The sequence below is a fragment of the Sinocyclocheilus rhinocerous genome, unplaced genomic scaffold (assembly GCF_001515625.1).
Source record: "Sinocyclocheilus rhinocerous isolate Xijiao unplaced genomic scaffold, SAMN03320098_v1.1 scaffold603, whole genome shotgun sequence".
NCBI lineage: Eukaryota > Metazoa > Chordata > Actinopteri > Cypriniformes > Cyprinidae > Sinocyclocheilus > Sinocyclocheilus rhinocerous.
This window is the reverse complement of record NW_015656630.1, coordinates 554011-572456: the sequence shown is the minus strand read 5'-3', so window position 1 is coordinate 572456 and position 18446 is coordinate 554011. Positions and strand designations below refer to the sequence as shown.

Genomic DNA, 18446 nt, shown 5'->3' with positions numbered 1-18446 from the left:
TACCTTGAACTTCCCATCAGGGGAGAAGATGCTGATCCATCTGTTATCATAATCAGCTACAATTATGTCTCCATTTGTGTCGACTGCCACCCCTGTCGGCCTCTGCAGTTGTCCTGGAGAACGACCCCTGACCCCGAAGCGCGCTTTGAACTGCCCATCATTGGTAAACACCTACATAAAAACAAACAAACGATCCAATTTTGCATTAAATGCAATAAAACACTTTCTATATGTCTTCATTGATCCCAAGTAAAACACACCAGCGGATTACTTCAATATCCATTAAAACGCTTCAGATAAAATGATGCCTATAATTTTCAGAATATTGCCATGCATTGACTAACCTGTATACACTGGTTGTTGCTGTCTGCTACAATGACCCTCCCATTAATGGAAGCAGAGATGCCCTGTAGATTGGTGAACTCTCCCTTCTCCCGTCCACGAGAGCCTGAGGGGTCAGACAAAAAAAATTCACAACCATTCAAAATCAAAATAATACACCAATTCGGTGTTTGCAAACAGTGATGGTTTCTTGTGGGTATATGCCTATATGGTGGCAGAAAATGACAGTTTTCAAGAAGACGTCTATGGAAGCCATGGAATAAAAGAATAAAACAAAAAGGTAAATTTGAGTTTATATTTTAAAATTCGGACTTTATTTTCACAATTCTGAGATTATATCTCACAATTCTGATAAGGAAAAACAACTCGTCATTCTCTCGTTTCCCCTCAAGTTTATATCCTGACTTCTGGCTTTTTTTCTCAGAATTGACAAACACGCTATCATTGAGTTAAATTAAGTTATAAAGTCCAAACCAGGAGATATAAAGTCAAAAAAAGTCAGAATTGTGAGATAAAATAGGTAAATGTTATGTAAAATGTAGTATTTCATGCTGTAACTGTAGGGCTAATACAACATGTCCCCTATGAACTGCATATGTGAATATTATGTAGACCTATTGTTTAAATCAAATTCATGCTTTAAACGTAGAGCAATCACAGCAGGTTTCATCCATAGTCTGTCCGTTTAAACGTCTGCGTTTAACTTAAAATGGCTTCTTTGACGACAGTATTCAATAAAAATGATTTGCATTCCGGTTCTGACATCCAAAGGCACAAAAAAATGTGTTTCTCTTATTCCATGGATTTTACCCATTTCCCTCCAATTGTTACCAGTGTTTTTCTGCCACCACAATGCGCGCGCAGCTACGAGTGACGTAACTGTGACGTCTACTCCAAATATCTATATCACAATTGAATGTCAAACTTACTGTGCACAACTTACTGTGTGGTTATCATCAACACCAAAGTTTCTTACCTACTCTATAAATGAGCTCATCTTCAATAGGGTTTTCCTTCTTTTTGGTAGTGCTGTACATGCTGGAGGGTCTCCGTACGGCTTTCTGCCTGATGTGTCCTCCTGTTCCGCTGGGAGATTTTACCCTCCTCTTCACATCATCCGGAGACTGGGGCACGTCCGACGGCTTTATCGCCCGCAGTCTGAACGGGCTGCCCCGCACAGGCTGTCCGTACAGCATCAGAGAGAACGAGTACTCCCCTTCGCTCTTAAGCGTGTACCCTACCTCATAAGTTCCATTTTTATTGTCCACGACCTCCACCTCCGCCGCCCGCACTCCGTCCTGCCCCGTTATTTCGGCTCGGAGGACCGCATTACCGGTCCGCACGAGCTCGCTGTCCTTATCCTTAGTGGTAACGGTTACAGTCACGTGCTGACCGACCAGCGCATGTCTGAGGCCTTCTCCTGTGGCCACGCTGGTATGTCCCACGGCTCCTGTCGTCAGCAGGACGCCCAGGTTCTGGATGGAGCGTCGCAGGCCTTCTGTCTCTATCTGGCAGTCCAAGTGGGCGTTCTCGTGCGGCCGTTCAGGGAAGTCGTGACAGGCGAGGGCGCTCACACGCTCGCTCATCTGCTTTTGGACCAGCAGGACTTCGGTGGCGCTGCCATGGTTCAGGGCCTGCTCAGTGAAGCTGCAGCTGCTCTGGATGTGCTCTTTTCCCTGCAGTAGGGATGATAGCTGCGCCTGAAGCACCTGCAGAGGACACCGCAGAAAGGAGCGTTAGAGAGATAGGAGAGTACGACCTGTTTAACCTATCAAGAGATTTCTGACCTTCTGCTTGGTGCTACAAATGTTCTCCAGATCGGTGATGATCGCGGCTTTGCGTTGGTGCAATGCCCTCTCAAGCTCCTCAAATGTCATGTTGATCTCATTGACGGCTTCGTTCTTCCTCTCTGTCAGCTGTTGAGAGATTTCATTCACCAGCTCAATGGCAGCTGTTAGTTGGGGCAGCCTGACCGAATAAAAAACAAACAAAAATCTCAGGTAGAAGAAATTTTAGAAGGGAAATTATGGAAAAGAGTTAAACAGTCTGCAATATTATTCACAATAATGACTTAAAACAGCTCATAAAAGCATTGTTTTATTTTGTGTAGTCACTACTAAAAGGATACTTAATTATTATCATATATTATTTTATACTCATGTTTTTAATATTATATTGTAATGCTTTTTTAAAATATCTAAAATATTTTAATAAATACATATTTATATGTATATACTGTACATTTATATATAAAACATAAATTAAATAAAATGTATGTAACTAATATTTTGTTCTATACTTTATTTTATAATATATATATATATATATATATAATATATATTATAACAAATTTAAAATTATATATGTATGCAATATGCATGTAGTGTGTTAATATAATAATATAATTATTATTATATAGTTATTATTAATAAAGTGAAGAAATGTATATAACATCTGACTGTTAAGTATGTATGCCATGTACCTGTTGTGTATGGCATCCAGCTGGTTCTTTAGCGCTGCTTTGTGCTGTTCTAGAACATCCCGCAGTGGAACGGTCACATGCTCCCTGTGTTCCCCCTCTGTACAGTCCAGGCACATGGCCGTCTCACACGACTCGCAGTAAAACTCCATCACCTGCAGGGGCACCAGTGAGCAACCCATTCATTCAGCATCCTAATGGATTATCAAAGGCTGCTAATGAATGCTAACAGGCCTGAACAGCGTAAGCACACATGTAGTATGACTTTGAAGACACATAAAAGAAAGAAGCTGGCAGCTTCAGGTGTGTTTCAGAGGAATGAGAAAGAACAATGTGGACAAAGCGACAAGAAAAATTGGCTCAAACGTAGACAAAATGAGAGGTGGTAAAGAAATTCCCATTCACTTGTAGCTGTACAGGCATTTCTACATTCTGGCTGCAATTTTTCCAACAACTGTTTTGATGGTTTTTCCTTCATATTCCCACCAAATGTTGCCAAACTTGGTTTCATCATCAGATGGTAAGAGGCTTACCTTGCCCTCGTGATTGGGGCAGGAGAGCGGTTTCCCAGCGGCTGCTGCGCTGACAGACTCCAGCACACTGCAGGCCTCTGGCTGAGAACATTCTGGGTCTCTCTGCAGCACCTCCATGAGGTTTGTGATGAAGAAGTTGTTCTGTAGTGCAGCCACACCTTTCTCGGGCAAGATGGAGGTCTGTCTGCACACCGGGCAGGACAGCGTCAAGGACTGAGGAGGAATGTAGTTCTGCAGGCACCTGTGATATAGAGAGAATGACAGACATGATTAAAGACCTCAAACAAAATCGACCAGCCACTATTATCGGTCAATATTTGTCTAAAAAACTCTCTCTCGCATTGTTCCAAACCCTTCTGTGGAACACAAAATGGAAATGTTTTGAAGAACGTTCACACTGCTGTTTTCCTAACAGTAGATGGGAACTAAGGATTGTCAAGCTCCAAAAAGGACAAATAAGCACCATAAACCATTATAAAAGTAAACCATATGACTCATGCACTACTGTATATTTCAGTAGTATATTTCAGTAGTATATTGTCTTCTAAAGTCATACAATAGCTTTGTGTGAGGAAACAACTGAAACCTAAGTCGCCCGCCATTCACAATAATTTTCTGGAAAGGAGCAGCTTGAATAATCTGCTAACTCCTTTTTTGTTCCTCAGAAGAAAAACAGTCAAACAGGTTTTGAAAGATGAGAGGGTAATTAAATGATGACAGATTTTCCATTTTTGGTTGGAATATCCCTTTAAGCAGGAATAGGCAAGTATGTCAAAAAAAAATTTAAATACAAATTTCACCTTAAAATGTAAAAGTATCCTAGAAATATATATATATATATATATATATAATGTATGTATATATGTATATCTAGATTTTAATCGGTTCACCTCCAATAGTGGAAATAATTGAATAATACTATGTTGTTTTTGTTGTAGACAGTGGTTTTCATTTACTAACTTTAAATTACGCACGAGTAAATTAAAATGACACACAAATGCTTTGAATTACGTACGATTATTTTTGACAGCGATTTTATTCCATACATTTTTACCTCAGACCTCGCATGAGTTTTCTTCGTGTCAGTTGTGGCGAGCTCAAAAATGGCCACGCGAAAGACGAGTACGGTGTGGGATTATTTTGAATTAGAAGGAAACGGACCCGAAATTCTGTTGGCTTGCTTTTCGTTATCTCTGCGTGCCTGCGACTTCAGTTCCTGCAGAGCGCGGTTTTTCAAGTGCAGGAATTGTTCATCGCCTCAGGTCCTGTCTTTATTTTTGTTCGTTTTGTTTTTAGATGATATAGCCTACATGATGAAGTATGTTTTTAAAAGCCGTTTTAATGCTATTCCTTGATAAAAGTGCTGTGCTTGTGAACTTTCTATTCATTAAATAATCCTGTAAAAATGTATTACGGTTTCCACAAAAATATTAAGCAGCTGCTTTCAACATTGATAATTATAAGAAATGTTTCTTGAGCACCAAATTTGCAAAACAGAATGATTTCTGAAGGATCATGTGACACTGAACACTGGAGTAATGATGCTGAAAATTCAGCTTTGCCATCACAGGAATAAATTACATTTTTAAATATATTAAAATAGAAAACAGTTATTTTAAATTGTAATAATATTTAACAATATCACTGTTTTTACTGTATTGGTTTGATCAAATAAATGCAGCCTCTGCGTGACTTCTTTCAAAAACATCTGAAAATCTTACTGACCTCCAACATTTGAATGGTAGTGTATCTCTCATATTTCATAAATGATATACTCCTGTGTGAAGGAGTGAGAACTTGAGGACTAGGAGGGCAAGCGTTGCTGAAATTTCAGTCTCAACATGAACAATCACAGTGGAAACACTCCGCTGACATACAACCCCACCGAAAACACAAACCACCCAAAGAGACACATAAGGAGGACACAGAGAATCTAATGCACACTGTCACTGATGCAGAAGAAAATGTTGTGGATGAGACAGAACATCCATGCCAAGGAATGTCAGCAGTAAGTAAACATACGCCATCCTATCAGAAGGTTACCAACTGATCAATGCTTCAATCATTACGCATGTTATTAAAACTGTGACAAGAACATTAAAGCATGTCAACATATTCTGTTACACCAAATACACAAAATAATGATCTTTAAAAAAGCATCATATGACCCCTTTAATATGCTCAGGCTGGAGACATGGTGCCCATGTGCGAAATTTAAGTTCAAGTGTGGCTCTCTTAATTACCCAATCTCCTCTCCATAATTTTGTGTTCTCTCTCTACTAATAACTACACTGCAAATATGAAAACATCATATTCATCATAGTATGACAACATAATGACAACATTACTTGTTTCTTAATAATTATTAATATTATTATAATTTAACTTAATTTTTGGTGCTGATTCCAAAAATAGTGCCTGTTTTGCTCTAGTCACACTTTCTCACAAAATATGACATTTCGTAGCATTTTCGCCTTTGACAACTATTTGTAAGATGAACAAGTCTTGTATTATCCTTTTATTAACTAGAAAACCTGCCACGAGACATGACATGATTCCTATACTCCTCTGACCCAGGTTACATTTATTTGTTCACTTCTCATTTTCACGTTTGAATGATTCTGAAGACATTATTTTATGCCTAATCCTGATTTACACATTTTATTTTCGAACCCCTTGCAACTTATTGCATAAGTTAATACGTCATTAAAACCAAAACTTTTGACTTCTGATGGCTTTGTTTATTTGATAAATGCATTATAGCTGATACATACAGTTGAAGTCAAAAGTTTTCATACACCTTGCAGAACCTGCAAAATGTTAATTATTTTACCAAAAGCCGGGGGGTGAAAACCTTTGAACAGAATGAAGATGTGTACATTTTTCTTATTTTGCCTAAATATCATATTTTTTTCATTTAGTACTGCCCTTCAGAAGATACTTACATGTTTCCTAGAAGACAAAATAAGTTACATTTACCCTGATCTTCAAATTCAAAAAGTTTTCACTCCCTGGCTCTTAATGTATTGTTTTTCCTTCTGGAGCATCAGTGAGCGTTTGAACCTTCTGTAATAGTTGCATATGAGTCCCTCAGTTGTCCTCAGTGTAAAAAGATGGATCTCAAAATCATACAGTCATTGTTGGAAAGGGTTCAAATACACAACAATGCTGGAAAACCAAACAATTTGTGGGACCTGAAGGATTTTTCTTAAGAACAGCAGGCAGTTTAACTGATTAGGACAAACAAGGGACTTGTGAACAACTATCACTAAACAAAAAAACACATCTGTGGATCATTCCGGTAACAACACCGTATTAAGAATCAAGGGGATGTAAACTTTTGAAAGGGGTCATTTTTATAAATTCAACTATTAATTTCTCTTGTGGACTATATGAAACTACATCTTTTATGTGAAATATCTTATTCAGGTCAGTACTAAATCACATGCATTTTGTATGATCCCTCTTATTTTGGTAAAATAATTAACATTTCGCAGATTCTGCAAGGTGTATGTAAACTTTTGACTTTACATGTACTTTTCAACTGTACATGTATTGAATTTTGTGAAGAAAAAAAAACTGTACATGATGGAAAGTTTTTGTTGATATTTTTTAACTCAGCATCATCAAATTAGGAATTACCAGAAATTAGATAACTAGAATAATTTTTTATAGATGAGGGACTTTAATTATGCCGACAGACACAGACCTTTCGCAGAAGGTGTGCAGGCAGGGCAGGACTTTGGGGTTGTGGTAGTGGTCCAGACAGATACTACACACCAGGAACTGCTTGTCTATCTGGCGGACCACTGGACTTGTGCGGCCGGTCTCAAACTTCGCCATGGTGACAGACATCCACAGAGGGGGCCTGGGGCCAGGACACACCTAAACCTGAAATAAAGAAGATGCTATGTTACCGAAAAACCCCACAATGCTTCACCATTTTAACTTTGAAATGATGGAAAAGCTCATAGTATGGCACGAGAAGACAACCTCCAATATGAAGAGGAACACATGAGAGTGAGACGACAGGTGACGCCTGCCGAGCTGCTACCAAAGCAGTAGCTTTAATACAGGAAAATAACTCTTATTCTGCAGGCCAAAGAACACACTGTATTTCATCAGAAGAGAGGAGCGTGGAAAATTGGATTATGGGGTTGGGGAGGCAAATAGATGCTGTCAAATTTCATGCCACTTTTCCAGATGAGACACAGCAACAGCGGGCTGATAAGTACTGATACAAGGACATGAACTACTGCTGCGGCCATTACTAGCTCCTGACGGTGGTGGTACATGCTGAGCCAATTTTTACTTTAGTTGTCCTCTAGGCGAAGAGATATGAGACCGAGGTAAAACTAGTAATTCGGGATTAATTCTATTTCAGGATGTTAAAGAAAATTGCCTAACATAGAAACATAGAACATAGTCCTTTCAAAGGACTAAAATTAACATAAATGAGATAAATCTAAATTAAACATGCTAATGCACAATTCCATTTTGCTGTGCACACTATATAGTGAAACATAATAGTAAATGTACTGAAACTATTTAACATTTTGTAATAGTATTTCCTGCATTTGGAAGCAAAATCATTATGATCCAGTCCACTGACACATCATGTATCAACATATCTGACACACTTTACCCCACAGCTACCATTTTTTGAATAAATGGTCTGATTAATAATTCATGGGTATTTTAATAAATTATTCAGCCAAATAATTTAGATGTACAATTCACCAACATGCATATGGCATTTCTTTTAGATCTGGATATATTTGCTTTGACAAATAACTTTATCTGGCATGTAGAAAATGCAATTTTCAGCACAACAAAAAATTAAAAAAATTTTACTTTTTCATGTGAATCTGTCACAGTCATCTGTATATGATTCATGTTCACATCAGGAGTGTTATGCTCTATTTTTTTTTTTTTAATGGGGCTAGCCTGACTCACTTGGTGTTCTATGAAATAATAATACATGTAATAATGTACAAGATAATACATGATCAAAGATACATAGAATATATACATATTATAAAAAAATAAATATTATAACAAATATGTAATTGTGTAATATTTTGTTTTAAAATGTATCATTAAAAACAGTACTAATATAATAACAAAAATAATAATAATGAATATATCAATATAACTATATTAGTTTGATATTTGTATATATGTGTGTGTAAAATGCTGTAAAATGAGGATGCTGTCAAAAACAATGTCATAAATAGATTTTCTTAATTAACTTCTATTAACTTAATTAAATCAACATTTGGTGTGATCATCCTTTGTGTTTAAAGCAGCTTTTGCCCTCGGTGCACTTGCACATAGTTTGTCAGGTAGCTTTGCAGGTAGGTTTCTTGAAGCATCTTGGAGACGTTGCCACAGTTCTTCTGGATTTAGTCTGTCTCAGTTTGTTCTGTTTCTTCTCATCATTCCAGACAGACTGGATGATGATCAGATCAGATCTCTGTGTGGAGCACACTGGCTGTTGTCAGACAAAAATCTCACTGGACTTGAATTATTACAATTAATGGCAAAATGAACGTTTTGAAATGTAAACTGATATTTCCTACTGACACACTACAGCAAAAGATATAAATAACTAACTTAAAACCATTTTAGCTGGTGAAAATACTAGTGTTCTAATAATTTTGGCCACTACTGTATATGTATTAACATTGCAATCCTATTGGCTCAGATTTAGATGTGGCATCTAAAATCATGCACAATTTACTAGATTAAGGGGGCGGCACATCTTACCCCACTCTCCACTACAAGTCAGATTCAACAGAAACATAACATAAGGCCTTTAATTCAGGAAAGTCTCTCCATCTGATTAGTTTGCAGGCCAGTGATTATCACTCTATCAGTTTCTCACTTCTGCTCTCTGCCATGTTTTGACAGCGAGTGTCTTGTTCTCAGTTTACTCCAGTGCTGCTCTGATAATTCTGCAGGACTGACATGTGCTCTCATGGACGTATGAGTGATGGTAACGTGAGAGCTTTAAACACCAGTTCCCTTTGCCCACTCAATGTAATCCTCCTCACCCAAACCCCCTTTCCCTCTCTGATTTGATGTGTTGATGTATGCTGGCTATATTTAGACGTATGTCTCAGTGGGGTAGGCTTAATAAGGGTCACGTCCAGCAGCGGATGGCTGAGATTCTTGTGGCACAACACAGAAAGAGGAGCCAGAGCAGGTATCTGGGCTGACGAGGGCTCAAAAATACACGACACGCAGAATTCATGATCATGTGACTAAACATGTTTGCAAAGCACATTATTTATAAATGAGATTTGTTGGTCTGAATTGAGAAACACATCTGTAAATAAGCGCAGAACCTTTCCTGAAGTCAATTACATATAACAGTGTCCATAAAAAAATACATTTAGTTTGCATGCATGTGAGAGTACACACCTTGATCATTATAATCAGGTGTATAAACAGGATTTTGAATATATTTTTCACTGTAAAAAGTATTTTTTCTTACAAATATCACACATTTATTAATCATAAATATGATTACGTTTTTGGGGAGTCACACCACATGACATTTGACCTGAGCTAAACTTGTCTGGACATTAAAAGGTTATCGGATATTTTAAGATTTATTGACTTAGTCATGAGGGTCTGCATATGAATGACATCATTTCGCTCAGGGTTCATGACTTTGATTTGACAGATATTTTAACATTATTTAAAATATAAATATTGGCAAACATTTTAAAAATATAAATAAGTAATGAAGCAGTTTTGTTAGATAATAGTAAAAAAATTATAATGATAGCCAAACTGCTTTTTATTTTCAAGAAATGTTTTTTTGTTTTTACATTTGTCTATATATTTTGTATTAATTTTTATTCTAGTTTTAGTTATTTAGTACATCAATTTAAAGTCAATGAAAATGACAAGTGTTTGCCTCAGCTATGATGATTGAATTTTAAACATTTTTTAAATATTTTATTTTCTTTCAGTTAAAATTATTTTATTTCAAGCAAGGGAACCCTGTTTATGGTTTAGGTTAACTATAATCCTCCTCCTGGATGGATAGATAGATAGATAGACAGATAGATAGATAGATAGATATGAAGAAATAAAAAAAGTGTATTCAAGCAATTGTATGTATAAACTGCATATATATATATATATGTTTTTTTTTATTTTTTATGATTTGACAGATATGAACAAAAAATTAGTGTTCTGTCATTTACCCACATGCATGATTGACAACTCACACAATTTGCTCTAAACGCTGAATAGTGATGTAAATTCACCTGTTCCTCTAAAACGAGATCTGCAAGACTTTAGGGGTCAGGCTAGCGGTCAGCAACCCTGACCCAGATACCGCCACGATTGAGAAACCAAACACTGTGTCATTGTTCAAAAAAAGAAGCCAACAACAATCAGCAATTGTGTCATGCAGCCTCTTACAAAATTATCCCACAGTCCACTCCCACACGTCACTGTGTGCATGGCACGTGCATACACCTTTCAAACTCACTCAACGCCCATCGAACTGCTTCAGACATCCATCAACCTTCCATGGGATGCCAAACTCATAATTCAGTCTTCCAGAGCTAGAGCTTAACATCTCAAAAAATTATATTTTACCCCAAAACAACCTCAAAACATATATTCGAACTGCTCTTCCTCATGAGGGTCTCCTGAAACCCTGATAAAATCAGACTATGCAGTGAAGGCGTGAACATGATACTAGCCGAGGCATGAAACCGTTCCTAAACCTCAGACCAACTGTTTTAAGGGAAACAGAAACAAACGCGTTCTTCTCTTTCATAACCACAGCTTGCTCCAGTGAGCATGTAAAACACACAGACGACCGTTCACGTGCACACACCAAGACTCAAACACACTAGAGGGTTAAACACACTTACACTCAAAAGCAGAGTGGACGCTTCTCAGGCAGGTTCCATTGTTGTTTTCTGAGATTTCTGCAGGGCCTGGTGGCTCAATAGCATAACAGCCCCCCTCCCCAGATGAGCGCACCGCTCGTCGTCCCCACGCCTAGTGCACTCTCACTGCCCGAGCAACAGCTGTGATGTCACAAAGGGGCGGCTGGCTAAAGCCAAACCACGTCTACCGGGCTACGCCATTGGCTGAGGCTGTATGCGCAGCTTTTGCTCCTCCCACAAGCTCTGCTGTGATTGGCCGTTCAGTGTTTTCTTCCCAAAGGCATGGATTGCCTCAGAGAGAAACAATTCCTACTGACAGATTGGGTGGGTTGGGAAAGGGAGAGGATTTGAGTTGAATGCCAGCTTTTTAGTTGCAAGCACTTTAGTGTGAGTGAAAGCTTATGATGAACAATGCACAATAACGACGAAAGGTTTGATAACACTTCGAGTTGTAGTGTGCCACAAAGGAAAGTGTTCAGTTCACTGTGCACCTGCTTCTAAAGGAAAAAGCTTCTAGGTGGATAAAGCTGCTACTTTTAAGTGAGTGAATCATTTTGAGTCAAAAAAGTGTGGGATGTTTCATTTCTGCAAGATTATTTACAGTGTATTCCCTTTATTGTTCAACTATTTTAACATGACAAAATCATCATAATGAATGTTAATCTTGGTTTAGCTTAGGACACTGCCATACTTTTGCTTGCTTGTGAACTGACTGACATATAAAGTCTTCAAATAATTGCTAGGTATGATGGTTATATAAGAGATTATGTCATTACATCTGGGTGGAGTGACTCCAGATTGTAGAATTATGAATTTCAATTTCAAGGCCTATACTTCTACCTAATACATATACTTTTGCATATTTATGAATGTAATTATTTATTTGTTTAAAAAGAGATTTAAAAATACATTGTGAGTGAATGACATTTTTAATCCATCAGCAGAGCGGCTGGAGATTAAATGGAAAACATAAATTGTCTGATTTCTCCCACGGTGGCTGGTTTTCAGCCCACACCTCTGACTGACGCCACTGCTCCAAACTTGCACCAACACAACAGGCACAACTGAAGCTGGACTTTTTAATTATGGAATTTTTTTGTATATGGGAGAATACATGCTGTAACTTGTGTAAAAGGGAAATGAAAGACCTGTCTGTATATTTGTGATCTTTGTAACAGAGTAGCTTTGTGGTTGATGATCTGGGCTGACATGATAAATATTGCTTCTAGGTAGAGGCACCCAGAACTTACTGGCCCTAAAAAGAAGTGGGAATTTTGTTTAACCAGATCATCAGAAACAGCCAATTGAAATCTTAAATGTATTTCCACTGCACTTACTAAGCAAGGCTAATATCATCTGTCAGGGTTTTGCACAGTCCAGTAGATCAGTAACTGGCTGTGCCTAGTTAGATAGTTAGTTACTTTGTTTCACACCTTTTTTTATTGTTTCCTTGGCTGAAAATTGGTCTTTGGTCTCGCTTACATACAACAATGACAGTACAATTCTTCACATATCAATACAATTCACAAATAAATAATAATTAATACATTCAAACAACCCTAAACAACAAATAAAACTAATAAAACACAAAAACACCGCGAGACACAGGGTCAGCATCAGACCGTGCCCCCGGAAGTTGGTCAAACAGCAAGGAACTGTGGGATAGCACTGTGGGAAAATTACATTCATGCAATGCCAATCATTCCAGTTAAATTCCATCAAATTCAGTCATTCCAGTTAATTGGAGAGATTAATTTCCAAATATTATCTTCACATATTTTCCATATATCATCTGTGCGATAACCAGACATATGGAGCGCTCCCATACAGCACAAACAGTGAAGCGTAATTAAAGTTTCCTGATGATCGCATTAATTAATCTTTACTTAAAGTGCAATAAGATGCTACGTCTAGTCCACTTGGCTCAGATGGAGTCCTCAGGCACCGTCCTGTTATTGTGTCCAGTTATGTAATACAGCATGTCACTGCAATTGCAGAGAGGAAGAGGTAATCATGCCGCAGGAAACATGACTCAACAGAATGCTGTCAGGATACCGCAGGGCAGAGAGAGAGAGTGGGATTCAACAGAAAGAGATAGATCTTGCTCTACCTATGTCACAGTCTTGTAGTGGTCATTACACAGATTTGGGATTTAGAGCTCCACTGTTTTAATTATTACATTCACAAGCTGGTGTCACCATAGAGGAATTTCTTTTGCTTTGTGGTTTCTCATTTATAGCTCAGGCTATAAAATATAGACACATATGCAGTTTTATTACCCTAGTTGTGCTCAGTTTTCTCTTAGATGTTTCTTCTTAGAGCTATTAAAAATGTATATGCAATTCACAGCGCAGATCATTTGGTTTAAGGACAACTTGATGCTTTTTCTTCAAACACTAGCAAGTGCCACTTATCTATTTTATTTATTTAGATAAAGTGGTGGCCAAAATAGTTAGAACACCTGACAGACCTTTTTTTGCCTCCAAAATATGATTTAATTTCATAATGTTCATAAAACATGCAGAAGGTTGCTCTGAGCATAAATACTAGATGGAGTGAGTTGTGCTGTTTTTATCCTGCCATTATAAAGCTTGAAAGAGCTTGGAATGTTTTTGAATGTGTCTATGATTGTATTTGTCAGAAAGAAGAAAGTCACATACATATAGGATGGCTTGAGGGTGAGTAAATCATGGGGTAATTTTCATTTTTGGGTGAACTATTTCTTTAATTAGAACTGGTCCTGACAGTAGACCATGAATAGTGCATTCACATGTCCTAATAATTTCTTACTATCTTTCTCTCTCTGTACTGTGGGAATATTTCTGGAGGGAATGCATGCATAGCTGGGTACATGAGACGGGTCAGAAATAATCTGATCCTTCAAATAACTAATGTTTTTTTTTTGAGTGTGTGTGTTTTCAGAGGAGATACTTAAGAACACTTACTGCCTTAAGCATATAAACAATACCAACAAACAGGTCAAAGACTTCTGCGTTTAATAAAGCACTTGCCATATGTAAAGTGGAGAGTTTTAACAAAGCTAATGCACATGTGCTTTTCACAGATGGGTGTGAGTAACCCTGCGGATCAGCCTCTGGCGTTTCAGTGGAAAAACTCACTTATACAGTATGTTTATCAGTTTAGGAGTATAAATTATGCAAAAGTGTCCTCATTCTGTGGTTCAGGACTGAACAAGTGTTCTCTGAATAGTGAGAGGACCAGACCCCTGAGATTTCAGAGGGGCTGCGGTTCTGGAGGGCTCTGACGCATCCATCAAAAAAACAAAAAACAGAGCAAACACAGAATAATAAAAAAACTGCCAAGGGCATTACAAGATATGTTCGATTAATATGCTGCATAATGTTAAATATTTTAAATATTAAATATTTTCTGTTCTCAAAGTTTAACATGCTGAGACGACTTTAAGTAAGCGAATTAATGTTTGTTTTCCTGAGGAGTGTGGCTGTGGTGCTTTCAAAAGCTTGGTACATCAATTTCTCCTCAAAATATTGGATGAGAAAAACAATTTGTAGTACAAAAATAAAACAATGCAAATATTACAAAAAACATTAAAAAGTGTATAAATCACAAATTTTTCTAAAGAAACACTGTACAACACCAGCAGGTAAAGTTACAGCTGGAGTCCGCGTCTTTCTCAGCTCCCCTGAGCACATTGAGTTTTAACAGCGTGCATTGGATATGACTGGATGGTGTATATGAAATACTGTGACCAGAATTTACAGAGCTTTGGTAAATGATGATCCAAAATAATCTGTTACAAATGTGGTTTCATGTTCAATTGATTTCATTTAGTATGCCTTTAGCTCAAACTGTAAAGCATGGCACTATCATGTTCGACTCCCAGGGAATGCATGAACTAATGAAATGTATACTTTGAATGCTTAAAAGCATATATGCCAAATCCATAAATGCATAAATCAGCAAAGCAGTTGTGCTCCCAAAATTTGATCATTTATTCAACATATCTCACCATCAGTATATTCCTGTTGTGTGTGGCAGCATTTTTCAAGCTCTCCTGACCATTCATTAATTCCTCCTTCCCCCATTTCTCTCTTGCTCTCTCTTTCTCAGAAACGCCTTCATAATCAAGGAACAACAGTCAATAGTATCTGTAACCAAGCCAAGAAAGACTAATTCTCCCTAAGACCCCTCACACTGACAGAAATAACACAACACTCTGATCTCTTGGGAATAATTCCGATTCAAAATAAACCCCAACAAGCCTGCGGAGAAGTAAGATGACTTCAGAATGCTTTAAACGATTGTTTTGTAGAGGATGTGCATGTTGTCATGCTCGTTTTATCGCATTACAGCACGCTTGATCACATCAAACACACACACACATAATGCAAACACATCCATGCACTGCTCAAGTGGCAATGCTGCTTCACATGAACGCTGACATTCACAGTCAGCTGTCTTCAAAAGGAAAGGTTCCCTGGTCTTCTTCAGGTATTTTTAAATCAAACAGTTTGTATCTGTCAGTGAGTTCAACATGTTAAGAGGTCCTGCACTGCTGTATAAAAACAGTTTCATTTTACTTACAAATGCAGCTAAATTTCCTGGCAAACTCACAATTTTGCAAGACATATTCAAATCAAAACATGTGTTTTTCACATCACACATCCTTCCATCCTAAGGCTAAAAAGACATTTTTTAGAACTAACAAGTTCAGACAGTGATCTCTTTTGTCCCTGTCAATCAAAGTATAGCTCAGAGAACGACGTCTGCATATAAACTGCTGTACATTTCTGTTTAAAGTCAGTGTGATCACGTAGGCATAATGTATGTCATTTATATTACGTTTTATATTAATTGTCACTCGAATAATAATGTGACTGAAGAAAAAAATAAAGCTAAAATAATATCTGCCACAATTAACTGAGACGGATTGTCAATAGACGTCAGGATGCACAATTGTTTCCCTTTTGAATAAGAACAAAGATAGTGTACATATTTTAGGTACAAGCAGACACAAGAATCAGCAAAGGCTTTTAAATAGAATCTGTTTGTATTATGATTATGAATGTCACATCAAACTAGCTGTGCAATTAAGTGCATTTATGAACTGGAATGCCCACTTGGGTGCCTATAAACCAGGTTGAATGAGCTAAACTGGTTCTGTTGACCATATTAACAACACCACAAACGTATCACACCCAGCAGACGAAACTCACATCACAAGTAAATTGCTCTCGCCCATACAAATGCACAAACAAAAACACAGAAGAATACCCTGAAGGGGATGGTTAGGTAGAGTAATGGCCACTCAGGAAGCCATAACTATCACAAAAAGGGTTGTATGTCACTGCAAGGCATTTAATGTGATCCTACAAGGGAAAGAGCACAAGAACACACACACACACACATACATGAACAATGGCCATGGATGGCAATTCACGTCACTACACTAAAGCAGAGACATCTGTCAGCTGAGCTCCATCTCACTGCCCTTCCACCCATCATAATCTCCAACCAAAGGATGTTAAAACGCCATTTGTGAGCATGACAATCCCTGTTTGACCTCTCAGCACCAAATCAAGGGACGTTTTACAGTCAAACCGAGTCTAAAATCACTCTGGAAAAGCATTTTATTTGGTTTTATAACAAAAAGCTTCAGAATTTTGGTCTACTGTGTTTGTATGGATCCAAAACTGATGGTTGTGTCAACAAAGACAAGATTTCTAGGCCATACTTGACTTTTACCTCTAAAGGAGATGTTGAATACACTGTCTAGTCTTATTTCGTTTTCTCAGGTGCCATTATGTCAATGCCAGCTGGACATTCCTGTGAGTTCTTCTTTCTAACAGGCTTCACTCTTCAACACACACGTACACATAATGGCATGCAAGTGCCATTTACTTGTTCATGTGCTTCTTACAGATTTTATTGGACCACAGAGTTGATACAGAGACGAGGTCCCACTTTATATTAGGTGCCCAATAGCAAACTGTGAATCTTAATGTTTGTGAAATTGTTATGTAAAAAGTGTGTCATATATTGAATGTTAATATCTAAGAAATGGCCAGTGTGAAAGCAATATCACAAATGAGATCTTTGTATCTCAGTTATTTCTCCTAGAAAGAAAGGAGATTACATGGAGAGCAAATGGAGACATTTGTTAAGGTCTAATTCATCTCAGATTTTTCTCCTGAAAGAATTCCTCTAGAGATTCTTAAATAAATAAATGATTTAAATGATATAATAATTGTATAGATCATTACTCTTATGTCATCTGTTGTCTCATTGGTAATTACAATGAAAACTATTAAAATCATTAAATATAAAATGCTAAAATAAAATAAAATTTGAATATATTATGAATTTTTTTAAATTAAATTTTTTATTATGAAAATTATAATAAAACAAGTTGAAGTACTACATTTATTAAATGTAACTAAAACGAACAGAAATATATATTTAAAAATAATTAAGCTACTATTAAAATGGAAACTGAAAATACAAAAAGCTAATTTAAAATATTAATAAATAAATACTATATTAATATGTGACCCTGTCTGTGAAATCCAGGCTAAAGTCTCAAAATCTAATTATGAGATAAGCATCAAATTTTGATTTCAACCATTAATTTCACTATGATTCCAATCTTTGACATGGCCTTACTCAGTCAATATTAAAGATATAAAGGTTATATTTTCACAGAATGTTCTACATCTTTATGAAGGATGGTGTGTGTGTGTGTGTGTGTGTGTGTGTGTGTGTGTGTGTTTGTGTTTGTGCATGCGTGTGTCAGAGATGCCCAGCTGACTGAACGGGAGAGGCCAGACACTGCAGTAAATTATTCATCACAGACAGTCCTTCTCAAAGCTGCGTGAACGACAGCGTCATTAAACCCACGAGATGGATGGAGAGGTTAACGAAGAGAATTAAAGCACAAAGGAGAAAGAATGAAGGATAAGGAGGGAGCTCTCTGAAGCCGTACTCACGTGTGAGTTCTCGCAGCTGACAGAAACAGAGAGAAAAAGATATGGAGAGGTCTCAGCGAAGCATCCAAGCACAGCCCCGTCCAGCCTTACAGCCCCTCATCCCAAAGAGGAAGATACAGCTAGATTAAAAGAGCAAATCCATAAAGCGGGAAAGACAAGCAGACAGGAGAGAAGCAGCAGCAGGGCGTGAGAAAGCGAGGGTCTA

General features: G+C 37.4%; 1 protein-coding gene and 1 long non-coding RNA gene across 4 annotated transcripts in view; both read right to left on the bottom strand.

Moving 5' to 3' along the window:
• The window catches only part of LOC107720634 (uncharacterized), a 20763-nt gene extending 7218 nt beyond the window's left edge, over positions 1-13545 (bottom strand). Inside the window, exons 1-3 of the long non-coding RNA XR_001637632.1 lie at positions 13536-13545; positions 10726-10731; positions 10653-10657 (exon numbers count right to left, since the gene is read on the bottom strand). This is a non-coding gene — a long non-coding RNA (uncharacterized LOC107720634). The remainder of the gene's footprint in view (positions 1-10652; positions 10658-10725; positions 10732-13535) is intronic.
• Positions 1-18446, bottom strand: part of LOC107720632 (tripartite motif-containing protein 3-like) — a 24279-nt gene extending 5833 nt beyond the window's left edge. For 2 of the 3 annotated variants that reach the window (XM_016528383.1, XM_016528385.1), the window contains exons 1-8: positions 11256-11427; positions 7064-7245; positions 3355-3595; positions 2825-2976; positions 2130-2310; positions 1319-2051; positions 345-448; positions 4-171 (exon numbers count right to left, since the gene is read on the bottom strand). In XM_016528383.1, the coding sequence (XP_016383869.1) occupies positions 4-171; positions 345-448; positions 1319-2051; positions 2130-2310; positions 2825-2976; positions 3355-3595; positions 7064-7209 (1725 nt within the window). In that variant the 5' untranslated portion in view covers positions 7210-7245; positions 11256-11427. Of the gene's footprint in view, positions 1-3; positions 172-344; positions 449-1318; positions 2052-2129; positions 2311-2824; positions 2977-3354; positions 3596-7063; positions 7246-11255; positions 11428-18241 lie in introns of those variants that run through there. The other variant, XM_016528384.1, reaches the window with a different exon arrangement.